Here is a 17,548-nt window from a genome sequence, read left to right as displayed (position 1 = left end):
TTTGTCTCTTTCTGATATGTAGTTTTTATTTATGTTGGACATTAACCTTTGTTGCCTATGTGCATTGGAGAGTCATGACTTGTCTTTTCACATGCTTCCAATGTCTTTGTGCACATAAGTTTTAAATTTACACATAGTCAAATTTACCAATCTTTCCCTTTGTAGTTTGTACTTGTAGAGCCTTGTTTAAGAACTCATTCTCTACCCGAGAGTCATAAAGATATTCTTATGCATTTCTTCAAAATGTTTCTGTTTTACTTTGTCTTTAGATTCTACCTCATGTGATAAAATAAAGCAAATTCCATCAGGATTTTTAAAGATATGGGTAATCATTGCTCCTGCACCATTTGTTGACATATCCACTTTCCCCACTGATCTGTAATGCCCCCTCTGTCATAGCACATGATACAGAACTGTAGGTAACCACCTATGTCTGTTGTGGCCTCTATTCTGTTCCACTGACCTGTTAATCTGCTTGCTGACAAAACACTGTCTTAATTACTTTCAAGAGTCCACCTCTCTCTCTTGATCTTCAAAACTGCCTTGGTTATTTTTGCTCTTCCTTATAAATTTTAGAATCACTTTGTCAAGTTCAAAAATAATTCTTTGGTGATTTTTTTACTGAAATTTCAGTGAATTTTAAGAATAGGTATTAAAGGAGGTTATAATAGATGGCTTTAAGAAGGCTTTAGGAAGACTAAGATTCAAATGATAATTTTTGAGAAACAGACATAGGGTTCTCTGTTTCGTTGCCTTCTTTTTCTCCTAGTGTAAATTATTTCCTTGTAGTAGGTAAAACATTCAAGATGAAGAAGCTGGTTTCTCAGCCCCCATAAGTCATTAGGATCTATTATTCAGAGTTGTAGGGTGGTAGAAAGAGCTTCTAATTTTCCATTCATGACATTGAGTGCCGCAGGGCTTAATTTTCTTTATTATCTTTAGCTCCTTCTTTCCTCTCAATTAGTTTCCCAAACTGCCATTCCATAGTACATTTTCTAGATGTTATTAATAGCTGTGTTTGGGAAAGGAAGTTACAAACTCAAACAAGATTTTAAAATCCTGTACAGTAAACCTCTCACTTGCGTTTTATAATGCAATTTAGTACATCAAAGACTCTTAGTGGAATCACAGTGAAGAAAGATATGTCTAATTTTCTTTTAACTCACCATTTCACAAACTTTTTTGTGCATGAATTTATTTCTTGCATACTGATTAATATCCTACAGAAGAATATTCCACAGGACATCAAGTTGGGGAATAGTGTATTTATACTAATAAGGAAAAGAAGAAAATTCAGACCTTTCTGACTTCCACATTGTCAATCAGCAATAAGCAAATTTTTTAAATGCCAACATCAAAACAAACTAATCAAAAAGTATCCAGCAAGCCTCTTAAAAATGCTTAAGGGTTGTTTTTTAGCTTGAAGTCTTGGTGTTGGCCTATACTGATGAAACTTTTCCTTTAATTTGACAAGAGTTATGCTTTCCTTCTTATTTCAGCATCGAAACGAAAGAACAGGCAGACATCCCAGATTTATTCACCTCTCACTGTGAAATCTATAGGAATGTTTGGCCTTATAAAAACACAAACAAAAGAAATGCATCTCTCCTATCCTTGCTGGGCTGTAAGCCCACCATTCTTGCTGCTGAGTGGCCTGAGGAGAACCAACAAACATACCGAAATTAAGTGACTTTTTGTTCATATTTTCTTCCTTCTGCTCTGTTGACACAGCAGGTATTAATCTGCTTGATGCATTGCTGGCCTGGTGGGGCAGCCCTGCTCAGCTGAGGATGACGGGAACAACAGGTCACTGCCAGTCTCGGCAGACGCCCTGGACAGAAAACAATGGCCTCTCCCGGAAAAACATTTCTCCTTTCTTATAGGGCATTACTCCTTGCTGTTGTTGTAGCAAACATATCAGTAACAGTCATGGGCGAGCTTTTGAGAGCCAGGCTCTTCCTAACCTTCAAGGGAAAAACACTGGCATTTCCCTTTCTCTCTTTGAACTTCATTTGGCATTTATTCAACAATCATTTCCTCATGCTCATTGTAGACCAGGCAGCATACTAAGTGCTAGGGTTGCCAAGACTAGTAGCACAGCCCTTGAGAATCAGATAGTTTAAATTAGAGGTTAAAGAATAAAATACTTTCTGAATACCCTCAAGAGTACCACAAGCATTGCCTGAAGTACGACTCTGAAGACTCGGACCCCAACTTTAGAGTAAACAGGCTCTCAGAGATTGGAAGTGTAAATCCGAAACAAGGGGCACTCCATGCTCCATGAAGCTGGAGGCTTTTTCTTGTTTTCTACTGTCTCCTGAGGCCAGATTAGGGCCTCTCAACAATACTGACTGGCTATTGACTAAGCAAGGTGTTGGAGGCATCGAGAATGATTTAGCCGTGCATGAATCTTTTCTATGTTATTCCCAGCACTAGCTTGTCCAGCTTTCCCTCGACAGTGTTTCCTCGCAGAGTGGCCCATTCCATCTGTGACGAGCTATATCGGGAAATCCTTCCTCACGTGGTGCGGAAATCCACCGCCTACGGTCCACCCTCAGACGCACACTCTGCCCTCTGGGACTCCACGGAAAACACAAAACAGTGCCCTCCCCTGCTACTTTTTATTTCAAAAATTTTAAGTCTACAGAAAAGTTGAAGCAACAGTACAATTAGTACCCCATACGCTTTTCATCTATTCACCAACTATTAATATTTTCAAATATTTTCTGAAAAAATATATCTTTTGCTGGTTTTTTCTCATGAAGCATTTGAGAGTATGTTGCAAACATAAGACTACATCACCCCTAAAACTTTGGCATCTATCTCCTAAGAATAAGGACATTTCCCCACAAAACAGCATTTGTATTGTACACCTAAAAAAAGGAAGATTAATAAAATATTATCAAAAGTAAAATTCATATTTAAATTTTCTTAATTATCACCCAAAGTGTTGTTTCTTTAATCTGGGATTTAAAAAATTCCAGATGAAAAACAATTCACATTCTCTTTTAACCTAGAATTTCTTGTAGCCTTTTTGTATTTTTCATGACATTATCTTTTTTGCAAAGTCTCCTACTACATAAGTGATAGCTACGTGCACTGCTAACGCATCATTGGAGGGCGCAGACTATCAGGTTGTCTCACTAGTGATGATGTACACACTGACCTCTTGACTAAGAATGTGATCACCAGGTCTCTTCAATGAAAAGGTACATTTTTCCCTTCATAATTAAAAACTTAAAAACACATTTTAAGACAGTGTGAATATCTTTCCTCCAACAACTTTTTACTTTTTTTTTTTTTGAGGAAGATTAGCCCTGAGCTAACTACTGCCAACCTTCCTCTTTTTGCTGAGGAAGACTGGCCCTGAGCCAACATCCGTGCCTATCTTCCTCCATTTTAGACGTGGGACGCCGCCCACCACAGCATGGCCTGCTAAGGGGTGCCATGTCTGCACCCGGGATCCAAACCGGCAAACCCCAGGCCACTGAGAAGTGGAACGTGTAAACTTAACTGCTGCGCCACTGGGCCGGCCCCCTCCAGCAACTTTTTACCCAAGTTTTAGGAGCCATTGATGATCCATTTCTGAATCAACTATATTACACCGAGAATCGCAAAATGGTGATATTCTGATTCTATGATTTACTCTACATGTATTAATTTTAAAAATCCAATGTATTAGAATCCACTATCATTTAAAATTTTTTTGATACTCAAATTGTCCCAGATTTGGCCAGTGGGGGCCTCTTGAAGCTGCCTCCTGGGCCTTTTTGATATGATCTCATTAGTTTAGCATTTCCTACCCTTCTGTCACCCCAGGAGTCCCAGCTGACCTGTACTTTCCTCCTGCCTAGACCTAGCATCAGCCATTCCTCCAAGGATGCCTGGCTTCTCTTAGTGGGGAATAGCATTTATGAGGAACAATTTTGCTAGTCTCTCCTACAGGGCAGCCCTCCAGGTGTCTGAAGCCAGTTATTTCTGTCCCATCCACCTCCCAAACTTCCACACCTCCGCTAAATCCACCCAATTCCTCACACAAGTGTTCCTGACTCAGTTTTGATTCCCACCCTCCTCTTCTCTTTCATATTCCCTGTTCCAAGTCAGCTGCTATCTTCTAGTCCAGTGGTTCCCAACCTGGCTACACATCAGAGTCACTAGGGGACTTCTTTAATAAACAGATTCCCAGGATCCACTCACTCCACTTATTGAATGAGACTCTCCGGGGAGGGGCATGGAACTCTTTTTTTTTTTTTTTCTTTTAAGTGATATCAATATAGCCAGTCCATTGCATACTTCAATTTTTCAAGGTCTGGTGAACCCAGAATTGAATACAATATCAAAAGTATGGTCTAGAGCTATTACTTTTCTTATACTGGACATTATACTTCTTTCAATGTAATTAAATCAATGCTGACATTTTTTGGGAGATGGTGACAATGACATAAAAATTTTGACTCATGATGAATTTATGAAGAATTAACTCTTCAAGATTTTTTCAAACATATTGTTGTCACATCTCTTCTATCTCCTTATGTTCCATTGCTCTTTCAGATCTAAGTATAAGAGTTCACATTTGTTCCAATTAAAACTCATATTGCTTGATTCAGTCAAAACTTCAGTATGTCAAGGGTCTTATGCATCCTGATTTTATTATCCAAACTATTTTTTACCCTTCTTCTTCTTCTTCTTCTTTTTTTTGGTGAGGAAGATTGGCCCTGAGCTAACATCTGTGCCAATCTTCCACTATTTTGTATTTGGGACACCACCACAGCATAGCTTGATGAGCAGTGTATTACCCTTCCAACTTTATGTCACTCACAATTAAGCATGCTGTCAAAGTCCTCTCTCTTATGCTGTCTTTTTTCTTCTATTTTTTAAGTATTAAAAAAATCAATCTTACAAACTTTTCTATGATTGTGATGGTGGTTACCATAACTATATGTTTGTCAAAAGTCAGAGAATCAGATACCAAAAAGAGTATATTTTAATGTAGGTGAATTATACCTGAAAAAAAACCAGCCTTACACTCCAAATACTCAGCTATATTTTTCTCCCAACTTAGGTCTCACTAACTTATTTTGATTGACAGTTTCTGCAAAATGTATTGGTATTCTAACTAAAGGAGTTTTCATAGATTTTGTATTTTTATTTGTCTGAGGTCAACACATTCTAGGGTCTGATATCTTGAAAGAGCATCAGGTTTGCTTTACTGCCAGTCAAACTAATGAATGCATTATCATCATTTTATCACTTCCCACAAAACAAAGTGCAAAGAAAAAGTGATGGAATGTGGAACAAGGAGAAAGCAATATTAGAAAAATTACAATCCTTCACAGAACTGGGTTAAAAAAATTGAATATAGGCCTGTCATTCTTCTTCTTCTTCTTTTATTTTTGGTGAGGAAGATTGGCCTTGAGCTAACATTTGTTGCCAATCTTCCTCTTTTTGCTTGAGGAAGATTGCCACTGAGCTAACATCTGTGCCAATCTTCCTCTATTTTTTTGTATGTGGGAGGCCACCTCAGCATGACTTGATGAGCAGTGTCTAGGTCTGCGCCCAGGATCTGAACCTGCGAACCCTGGGCTGCTGAAGTAGAGCACACAGGCTTAACCACTATGCCACCAGGCCAGCCCCAAGGCCTGTCATTCTTGCTTAGGAGTGGAAATTAGACAATTTTCCACCTATTAGTTTGACAAGGTTTTTTTGTTTTGTTTTGTTTTGTTTTGGGGAGGAAGATTTTCCCCAAGCTAAGATCCATTGCCAATCTTCCTCTTTTTTTGCTGAGGAAGATTAGCTCTGAGCTAACATCCACGCCTATCTTCCTCTATTTTGTATGTGGGATGCCACCACAGCATGGCTGATGAGTGGAGTAGGTCCACTCCCAGGATCTGAACCCGTAAACCTGGGCTCCAAAAGTGGAGTGCACAGAACTTTAACAACTCGGCCATAGGATTGGCCCCCTTGAAAAGGATTTTTAAAAATACTCTTCAGTGCTGGTGATGGTCTTGTGAAACATACTCTCAGACAGTGTGGGTGAGAGGCTTAAGTAATATAACTTTCCTGGCTATTTGAAACTATCTGACAAGAACTTAAAGAATTCACTTGGAATACATACACACTGATAAAAAATCTAGAAGGAATTACATCAAATTTTCAGCAGTAGCCAGCCATCTCTAGCTGATGGAAGACAGGCTGTTCTGTTTTGTTTTTTTAATGCTTTGTATTTTAAAAAATGTTTTTAAAATTTCCATGATGAGCCTATGTTAGTTTTTTTCTTTTCTTTTCTTTTCTTTTTTTCGCTGAGGAAGATTCACCCTGAGCTAACATCTGTTGCCAATCTTCCTTGTTTTGTATGTGAGCCGCCACCACATCATGGCCACTGATGAGTGGTGCGGGTCTGCACCTAGGAACCGAACCCAGGTCACCAAAGCAGAGTGCACCAAAGTTAACCACTAGACCACGGTGGCTGGCCCCCCATGTTAGTTTTTATAATTAGGAAAAATCAGGGGCCAGCCTGGTGGCATAATGGTTAAGTTCATGTGCTCTGCTTTGGTGGCCTGGGGTTCACCAGTTCAGATGCTGGGCATGGACCTACACACCGCTCATCAAGCTTTGCCGAGGCGGCATCCCACACAGAAGAACTAGAAGGACTTACACCTAGGATACACAACTATGTACTTGGGGATTCGGGGAGGAAAAAAAAGAGTAAGTTTAGCAACAGATGTTAGCTCAGGGCCAGTCTTCCTCACCAAAAAAAAATCAATACACATTTGTAAAAATACTGGTTAAACAAATGGGAAGAAAATAAACCACAAAAGGAAAGAAATAGGGATAAAATATTTTTTTTGTAAAGATTTACCTGTTATTGATAGGAATTCTTAAAATAAAATATGTCTTCCAGGTAGCCAATAATTTTACAAAGAATTTTTGTTCACTGAATGAAGAATATTTCCCTTGTGAAGCTTCTCTGAATACCAGAGAAGATTCAAATTTACAATAACTCTAAAAGGGATACTTGCATTGCCTCCAAACAATATTTCCCAAACAAGAAGCTTTATAGAGAATTATTGAATACTGTAAATTCATACCTTGAAGAACGATGCTCTGGTTTATTTCGTTCGTTGCGATCTGTAAAGAAAGAAGACAGTTACATGTCAAGATGCACTTTAGAAGCCCTGGAAAAAAAGTTCTTAAATACCAGCTGGCATACCATTAGATTTCACAAACGGATGTTCAAGGGCTGCTGTGTCCACCCATGTATAAAGCGTTCCATCAGAGTTGAGAGCATTTGTCTAACAGAGGAGGTAGAAAGGATACCAAGAAGGACCAACATATAGAGTTTTCATGGTTTGTTAAAATCATGTATTTGAAAAATATATCATTGCATGTATTATTCCATTTTCTAAGATCTTTGCTGTTTTAAACACTCTGCTAAAACCAAAACAAATTTAGCTAAGGAAAGAAAGTAAGGAAACTGAAAAGCCACAAATTACTCAGCTCAAAAAAATCATTCCATGAATCATGGTTGGCAAAAGCTTCTAACAGGATGGGGAGGGGAAAAAAAATTAGCAGTCAGCTACAGCAACATCTGCAAAGACACTAAGACCAGTACAGCCTCATCCTTAACTCTCTATCACCCAGAACTTTCCAGAAGTTGGATTTCAATGTTTCACAGATAATTAGGTCTCATGTGCTATCGGTCAGTGGTTCTTAACCAGGGCGATTTCACCCCAGGGGACATTTGGCAACGTCTAAAGACATTTTTGGTTGTCACAACCAGGGAAGAAGGAGCTACTAGTGGGTAGAGACCAGGGATGTTGCTAAACATCCTACAATGCACCCTACAACAAAGAACTATCTCACCCAAAATGTCAACAGTGATGAGGTTGAGAGACCCTGCGATAGGGTAAGAGAGAACAGCATGGCTGCTTGAAGTTTTCAAAACCGCCTGTTTGGACTGCTATAAAATGCTGTTAGGCAACCTCAAGACTATTATACACAACAGAAAGAACCATAAAATCTACAGGCTGTCTTTTTTGACTCTAATGATTTTTTTTCAGTCCTGCTTAAAAATAAATACAGTAAAAAGGTCTCAGTGTTACGGAAAAACTAACCAAAAGCAATGTGTAGGCCACATTAAAATCCTATGCAATGACAAAAAAAAACCCTCCCATGCAATGTTATCAAAATATAGTTTTTAAAGTATCTTCTAAATTAATACTAACAAGATAGAACTTAATGGCAAAACAAAGATTAGATAAGAATTCTTTTTTTCCCTTAATTTTATTGCTGGTGGAGCAGCATAAAGATAATGAAAACATACTCTAAAACTTCTAAGAGAGAATTATGGAAGAAAAGGAATACAATTTACATAGTTAAATGTATATATCAATTCTTTCTGAATGGGTTTATAAAAAAAAGAAATGTTTTTTAAACCAAAGTGTTAGTACACAGGAAGACACTGTTCTCGAAAGACTAACAAGTAGGAAGATTCACAATAAAAAAATGTTGCTTTTAGATAAAAATGCTCTCCAAAAGGCACAATGTTAATATGTTTCTGGTTCCAACTTCTCCACACAGTGACTTAGCGTTATTGCCGTTTTAAAACTTTTGTTTTAATTTACCTTGGTTTTACCCCTCCTTTAAATAAAAATGTTACGGTTTTTTACTTGTTGGGTATTAAAAATTTGAAGTCTTAGCATACAGTGCACATTAATCATTTTTTCAATCATTTCTCTTCAGCTTTTAGTATGCTAGTTTTGCTAACACAAGTAAAGTATAACGTCTCAAAGTAAAACTAGAAACTGGATGCAGACCAGCTGTGATATAACAAAGCAACGACTCTTACCTGTGGCTAAAGATGAGCTAAAAGTCTGCCCGTATTGCTATCTGATGTGGCTGTGATCCTAGTTTCGCATGTAATAGCAAATTCTCGCGCAAAGCTTCCTAGTGGTATGACACACAGGAGGAGGGGAGAAACAGAGTCACAATGCATGTAAACAAGACTCAGCATCTGAGGGCTTCCCTCCAGGGCCTGTTCTCATTGGCAGATGTGCTATGACCAGTCTGCACAGCTGGAATGCAGCCACTCAGGAAGCGAATGGCTCATAGCTCTCCTTCATTCTTGGTTAAAACAGGAAATTCTACAGTCATTTTTATACTTTCTGCTCTAAGAAAATACAAATGCCTCCCCATAGTACTTCTCTATGAACTAATAATTAAAAACCAAGAAAATAACTTGATAATCTGTTGGAAGACATTTTATACCTTTCTTCCCGAACTCACTTTTAGCATTATATGTGTTATGTAAACATGCATACACAAGTGTTTATAATATGTTACTCCTAAGACCCATATATTTGATAATTTGAGGGTAAGGGTAAATTATCCATTACAATATTCCCCATCCTCCACCTCTTGACAATGGAAAACAAATTAAAACACATGTTCTTGGCTTCATCTTTTTTCTCAAAGTATACAAATAACTGGATTTCACATTTTGCCATAAGACATCTTTTAGCTTGAATACATATAAATATGCAGCGTGTATATGTTGTGTATTGTACGTCTACACATATTTTTATATACTTATTTTAAGCAAAGTGATTTTCATCACAGCCAAGAATATTGTGCAATTGTCAAGAAATACATTAGTGGTAATGCTGAATTTCTGGCAAAATAATAAGGTTATTATTTTGGTTCGAAAGCCAGGACTGAACAAAACAAAGCACTGAGGGCAGATTCAAGATCTGGATCGTGCCAACAACAATAAAACATTTGGATAAAATAACCTAAAGGAAAATGAGAACAGATCTATAGCAAACATGGAAATTTCATCTTTACTGTATATAGTGCTTTAACATATGGACTTTATTTATTTCAAATCAAATATTTTTTGGCACATGCCCCCAAATTTTTTTTCAGTTTCTAATTTTAAATAATTTGGAGAGAATATACTTGCAAAGCCTTTCTGAACTTTTATATACTTAGAAATCATACAAATAACTTACTAGCCCAAAGTCTCACCATTTCTACCCAAAAAAAAAGAGTTATTAAAAATAAGAATGCCCTAACTCTACAATTTAGTTGGCAAATGCTGCACATTTGCTGTAGACAATGCACTAAACTTCAGGGGTCCAAGCAGAGCATGATGATTTAGGTCACTCAAAGATCAGCAGTACACTCTCAATGTGAAGGTCAGCACAGTTGGATGGCTATGTAAAAAGTCTGTTGGTTTTGGAGGTATATGTCACACACACACACACACACACACACACACACACAGTGCGAGAGAGCGCTTGCCTTCCCTGCCTCTACTCACCCATGTCTCCTGGTTAATGAAGCTAATTGGGGAAATGGAAGAATACCTTGCAAGCAGACCAAAGGCAGAATGGTGCAAAGGGGGTTGATGGCTGCACGTGCGTAAATGTTGTGGGGAGATGGAAGGAGGCAATGGGGGAATTCATGGCACATCAAGGGGACTGAGAATCTGCAGAGTGGTAGGAAGTTACCATGGGTCAGTGACTCTGTATGAGAGCTCCAGATTACCCCAATTTTTTTGCCATGAAGATTCTGGTTTTAAGTAATTTGGACATACATGATTCTAATGTTTATGGTATACCACTTATGTAGAAATGGGCCCTGCTCTGGCAGGGACAGCTTTTAGGGAATAGCCAGACAGATCCTACTGATGTGTAACCATTCAGGGTGATTCTTTTTTTTTGAGGACGATTAGCCCTGAGCTAACTACTGCCAATCTTCCTCTTTTTGCTGAGGAAGACTGGCCCTCAGCTAACATCCATGCCCATCTTCCTCTACTTTATACCTGGGACCCCTACCACAGCATGGCTTGCCAAGCAGTGCCATGTCCGCACCCAGAATCTGAACCAGTGAACACCGGGCCACCGAGAAGCGGAACGTGCGCACTTAACCGCTGCACCACTAGGCTGGCCCCTGGGTGATTCTGAATCTAATAATACAACAAACACTTTGAAATGAAGATGACAAAAATGCAAATGTCATCTTTTGCTTTGATTAAAACTAAGAAGAATGGCCAACTCAAACCTTATTAAAATACGTTTAAGACATTCAGGCTTTGAGGATTTGGCTTTGATCACTTAACTGGAAAGAAAATCAAACCCATTGTGTAGGGACTTACACTACTAACTCAAGTTGACAGTGAAAGGTCCTAAATCATTCTTTGAAATTAGTGGGAAGACTCAGTCTACATGAATGAATACAGTAGTACCCCCTTATCCACGGGCATACATTCCAAGATCCCCAGTGGATACCTGAAATTATGGATAGTATCAAATCCTATATATATCCTATGTTTTTTCTTGTACATACATACCTATGATACATACCTATTAGCAACAATAACTAAGAATAACAATAACTAATAATAAAACAATTATAACAATATACTGTAATAAAAGTTACTATAGATTTTAGCAACCTAGCATATAATCTTTTTTCTCTCCTTATTAAGTTAAGAACTTTTACCTTTTCACTTAAAATAAGCACTTTATGGCTTCTCTTTGGCATATTCGAATTACCAGCATCACTACTCTTGTGCTTTGGGGCCATTATGACGTAAAATAAGGGCTACTTGAACACAAGCACTGCAATACCAGGACAGTCAATCTGATAACGAGAGGGCTACTAAGTGACTAAGGGGGCAGGTAGCGCATACAGTGTGGACATGCTGGACAAAAAGATGGTTCACCAGGGCCAGAGGGGGTGGGGCGGCACAAGATTTCATCACGCTACTCAGAGTGGTGCACAATTTAAAACTTACAAATTTGGGGTGGGCCCAGTGGCGCAGCGGTTAAGTGCGTACATTCCACTTTGGCGGCCTGGGGTTCGCTGGTTCGGATCCTGGGTGCAGACATGGCACTGCTTGGCAAACCATGCTGTGGTAGGCGTCCCATATATAAAGTGGAGGAAGATGGGCATGGATGTTAGTTCAGGGCCAGCCTTCCTCAGCAAAAAGAGGAGGATTGGCAGATGTTAGCTCAGGGCTAATCTTTCTCAATAAAACAAACAAACAAAAACCTTACAAATTCTTTATTTCTGGACTTTTCCATTTAATATTTTCTCACTGTGGTTGACCACAGATTACTGAAACTATGGAGAGAAAAACCACAGACAAGGGGGGACAACTGTACACACAGACACATTCACAATAGAATAGGAAGTGGTATAAAGCAATCTGTTTTGTACCTCACACTAGAGCACTAAAATCTTTATTTAGAGTATTATCTATAAAAGGATTCTTTATCACACTCCCAAAGCATTACTGTCAAACTCCAACTTGGGAGTTTATAATATATATCATTTTTAAAAAGCAGATCACTCCTACATAAATGCTTTGTGCTATTCAGTATTAACTAAAGGAAGGATACCCACACTCTGAAAAAGAATTCTTTGCAGTAACAATATCATTACCTCTTTACTTATGATAAGTAGAATAAATAAAACAATGAATCCAGCCATTAGAAGACAGAAGATATTCAGGGTTCACCAACCTTACTTTGGTGACTCTTTAAAAGATAGCAAAACTGGTTCCACTCAAATAGAGCATGGATGGAAGTTTACATCTGAGATCAGAGTTTCAGAGACTTTTCTAAAATTTTTAAATGGTTCTTAAATTAAGGCAGAGAAAACTGCAAATATATGTCTACTTGAAAAGAAGACAATATTCATTCTACAAAATTACTGACATCAACTAATACCTGTTCACCTCCTCTTTCTAATTCCATTTCACCGCCTTTGTTCAGGTGTGCTTGCAAACTGATTTTTAGTCACTTTTGAGATTACCACAGTGACTAGTATATTGCTCTTTTAAATGATAGGTTTTCAATAAATACATTCGTTGTTGTTGAAGTTAAGTGACAAAGTTACTACTCTTTTGATCTAAAATACCAGGAAACTAAAGACACAGGGCCAGCCCGGTGGCGCAGGGGTTAAGTTTGCACATTCCACTTCTCCGCAGCCCAGGGTTGGCCAGTTCAGATCCCGGGTGCGGACATGGCACCGCTTGGCATGCCATGCTGTGGTAGGCATCCCACGTATAAAGTAGAGGATGATGGGCATGGATGTTAGCTCAGAGCCAGTCTTCCACAGCAAAAAGAGGAGGATTGGCAGTAGTTAGCTCAAGGCTAATCTTCCTCAAAAAAAGAAAAAAAAATTAAAGACAATCTCTGTGAGTCACCACTGCAGGAGAGAAATAAGGCATGTTATAGAGAAGTTTACATGAGTGCTGCCCATGCTATCATGGCTAAGTGGAAAAGCTTGGTCTACGGCATGTCAAGACTGACACTTTTCATTAATTCTAATTATAAAGAGCCTAAACTCATTAAAATGCAGCACTCTAATCACACAGGAAGGGAGAAATTAGAGATAGAAGGGAAGTTTTTTCAATATGGGAGTTATGTTTCAACAAAGAAGCAGATTGTCTCTGGAATCTGTTTTCTCCTTCTGATGCCCACTGTCTTCACTTGTGTTTTAGGTTCTGATGAACACTCGTCCGGACTGTTGTGGCTTGACTGGATTTTCTGGTTCTAGTCTCTTCCCCTTCAAAGCAGCCATACTGCTGGCTAGATAAATCCATGCCTCAGAAAAATTACAAATCACTACATGCCATAGATCCTGAGAGGATTGCATGAAATAATGACAGTGACATCCTTAGGACCTTGCCTGTGCACAGTAAGCACTTCAATAAATGTCAGCTGCCATCATGTTGTTAAAAGGCCAGCTATTAACTAGTTGTAGTGACTAGTACCGCACTGTAGTGATTGCATAAGTTACTTAACCTCTCTTCACCTCAGTTTTCTTATCTACAAGATGGGGAAGAATACTATCTTTAGAATTTTTGTGAGGATAAATAAATTAAAGGATATAAAGAGCTGAGTTCAGTACATGGAACACAAATTCTACAACTCTAATTCTGTTACTACTACAACTACTACACATCTTTAAAGGTTAAATCTTCAATCTATAAAACCATCCCTGACTCACTCCTCCTTCTCTTCAGCATCCTTATATTTGTTTCCTATTGCTGCTAACAAATTACCACAAACTTAGTGGCTTAAGACATCAAAAATTTATTATCTTAGAGTTCTAGAAGGCAGAAGTCAAAAACAGGTCTCACTGGGCCAAAATCAAAGTGTTTGCAGAGCTATATTCCTTCTGGAGGCTCTAGGGAAAATCTGTTTCCTTGCCTTTTCCAACTTCTGAAGGTTACCTGCATTTCTTGGCTTGTGGCCCCTTCTTCCAACAGAGCAGCATCTTTAAATCTCTCTCTGACTCTGACTTCCTCTCCCCTTCTTCCACTTTAAAGGACCCTTATGATTACATTGGGCCTGCCAGGATAATCCAGAATAATCTGTTTATGTCAAGGTCAGTTGATTAGCAACCCTAACTCCTCTTTCCATGCAATATGACATATTCATAGATTCCAGGGATTAGGACAAGGACATTTTTGAGGGCGGAGCATTATTCTGCCTACCACATCCTATTTGAACCCTCCTACTATCTACACCACTCCCTTGAACTTAGCACATGATAGTGTGTACTATTATTTAAGGTTTCCGGCATGTGTCTGTCCCTTATCTAATCAGTGTGTATGATGAAGGCCGACTCTGTCTCAGACTGCACCTCACAGTCAGCCCTCTGTAAACGTTGGTTTGGGATTTGGATAATGACCATATCCAATACCCTCCCATTCCCTTTCCTGCCCTGTGTCCTTCAGGCTGTAGCTGGTTATTGATATTTCTGACATTAGTGAAAAAATGTGTCTTCCTACAAATTTGCATACATTTTTTACTTTTTATAAACACAGTAGTGATTTAAGAGTCACCTTTGCCCTAAAACAATTGACATTTGGTCCAGTCCTTTGTCTCAAAGTAGCTCTCACCAAACCAAACCACACATAAGAGAAAAACTAGAGCATATTTGAAATGGAAGAATCAGCTATTTGGCCACAGGTTGCTACTTCTTTTTAATAATCTTTAAAACGGTTCAACCAAATCATTTTGATTGTTCAGTTCAACTCACTATTGAATCAGGCTTTTTTTGATTTGGGTTTTTTATGTTAATAGTCTCAGAGATGAAAACTCAGAGTCACCATCTGTACTGCCCCTCTGCACCCCAAGGTGAATCTGGCAGAGACTTCATCAGCGCCACTGAGGTCCTGGGAAGCAAGGTGGTGCCGGAGCAGAAATGGAAGGTTGTGATCAACCCTCCCTGCTGTCCCCACCTCAAGCTCTCTAATGATTCTCTTATCTTAACAATTACTTTCACACCTCTTATTGTTACAATATCTCACTTTTTTCCAGCAAGTAAAACCTGTGATTTAAATAGGGATAAGAAGAACTTTTAGTTAAATATAAATCTCTACTCCCCCAATTGCCAAATTAAAAATATCAGGTCCATATTAAAAATATTAGGCCATTCCTAAGAGTTTTTTCTACAGGAGTCATTACCTGGAATAAGATATGCTACAAGAAAGGTAACCTGAGAAAGTGATCCAATAACAGGGGTTGCTTTCAACGTTTCCCAAATTTTAATAACCTCTTGGATAGTTACAAAGCATATTAGTATCTTAAAGGCTCTGAGAAATCTTGCAATTAAAAACAATCGTTTAACTTGGTTTAACACAGCACTTCTCAAACTAGGTTCTGGTACTTCAGCATGAACAATACTATCACATTATTACCATCCACTCCCCCGGGGAAACCCTTAAACAGAGCTTGGTATTGTCATTTCCACGTTGGACACCATGCCTGACACATAGGTGACACTTCTCTAATGAACTGAACTCCAGCTGGTGTAGGGCCAACCACAGGATCCAAACACAAAAGGGAGTGATGAGTAATGTCAACGGAATCTCTCTTCCAAACCAATCAGGTCAAACCCTGATCTTTTAAGATTATATTAAATATGCCCTTTCTTTAATCCCATCACTTATTTATCTTTGATTTTTGCATTGTTTACTTTAATTTGTGCATCTTAGAATTACAGGTTCCACAAAGAAGGTGAGCACTTAGTGCTTCCAGGTATCTACTACTGTGTGCTACCCATTATGGGAAATCAATAAATACTTCAGTATGACAACCTAGATAGAGCTTAAGAGCAGGACCTCTAGGTCAGACAGGCCTTGTTTTGAGTTCTTGCTGCACTATTTATTTAATACCTGAATGACCTAAGCAAGATATTTAACCTCTGTATGCCTCAATATCCACCTCTGTAAAAGGAGGATAACAGCAGTACCCATCTCATCAAGTTGAATAAGGATTAAATGAAGAAACGCATATAAAGGATTGTATGGTCACTGACCATGAAAAGTGTTCAATAAACGTTTACTATCATGATGATAATATCAGGGGTTCAGATCATTCATGAAGTTCATAACATTGTGGATAGAATTATTTAAAAGGCTAATTATCCGCTGTCAAATATGGACTTTTTAAAAATTCTGTAGGATTTTTTTTCCTATTGCTGGTCAAGAGGACAGGAATGTACTAATAAATAACTTCCAAACCTTCTCTTCTCCAATGGCTCCAACGTCTTTCCCTTCCCAGCACTTTTGAACCAAGGGCTACTATGAAAAATTAATAAATCTGATTTTCACTTTTTTTCATTTTCCCATTGCAGCTTCTGACAAAGTGATAAATAAGCCCTAAACGTAAGCAGCAGAAGGGAGAAAGAGAACTAAAAGGCAGACAGAAGCCGTTTCTTCAGGATGGAAAACTGTGCCAACCAAGGATTGCCATCCATCTCATTCCTTGAAACCCATTCCTTGAAGTCTCCCCATCTCCAGCTCATCCTGTGGGTATCAGGCCCTCACAGTCATTTTTTGAGATTCAAGAACTCTAAAATGAATCTCCTGAGTAGGATGAGTGAGTGATAGAAAGAAAGTAAATAGATTAAATATTTTATCTACTTATGAAATTACTGAAATCTGCTCCCATATTTTAGCATAGTATGGATTTCATTTACAAGAATCCAGAAAATAAAGATTAAAATTGTTATTTCAGGTGTCAAAGGATAAATAACATCTCTAACCACAGGTTGCTTTTTCAGCTGTTAGGGTAAAAATAAAGGTGTTTTTTTTCTTTAAAGGGGAAAAGGCCAATTCTTACTGTCTCCTCTTCCTTTCGTTCTGATTAATTAGCAGATCTCGTAACACAGTTTTACCTTTGCACATCTGACTCTGCAAAGTGAGCAAATATCAGAAACCAATGTAACCAAGAGACACCTTCATCTGCTGAGCAGCAGGAAACAGAGGGAAGCCCACACTCCTCCTAACACCAGGCACCTCACTTCGGTGTAAGAACACTCAGCTGTGCAAACCTTTCCTACGTAGACGAGCATTTTTCTGATCTGAGTCTTCAAACAGATTTTTATCCACAGTAAGACAGTCTTGGTCTCTAATCTAGAATGATGAGAAAAGTTTTTTCTTTTAATCAAGAAAAAGTAAAGCCACATCCAGGCCTTGCCATGTTACCTTATGTAGAGATAGAGAATGTATTCTCTGTACAAC

General features: G+C 38.5%; 1 protein-coding gene across 36 annotated transcripts in view; it reads right to left on the bottom strand.

Annotated features, from left to right (window-relative positions):
* Positions 1-17,548, bottom strand: part of SH3D19 (SH3 domain containing 19) — a 163,185-nt gene that overhangs the window by 76,736 nt on the left and 68,901 nt on the right. For 22 of the 36 annotated variants that reach the window (XM_070261489.1, XM_070261492.1, XM_070261490.1 and 19 more), the window contains exon 2: positions 7,089-7,128. In XM_070261489.1, coding sequence (XP_070117590.1) covers positions 7,089-7,128 — 40 coding nt within the window. Of the gene's footprint in view, positions 1-7,088; positions 7,129-7,210; positions 9,037-17,548 lie in introns of those variants that run through there. The other 14 variants (XM_070261504.1, XM_070261510.1, XM_070261515.1 and 11 more) reach the window with 12 other exon arrangements.

Source organism: Equus caballus, chromosome 2 (assembly GCF_041296265.1).
Source record: "Equus caballus isolate H_3958 breed thoroughbred chromosome 2, TB-T2T, whole genome shotgun sequence".
Lineage (NCBI taxonomy): Eukaryota > Metazoa > Chordata > Mammalia > Perissodactyla > Equidae > Equus > Equus caballus.
The sequence above is the reverse complement of the archived record's forward strand: the minus strand, read 5'-3'. Positions and strand labels throughout refer to the sequence as shown.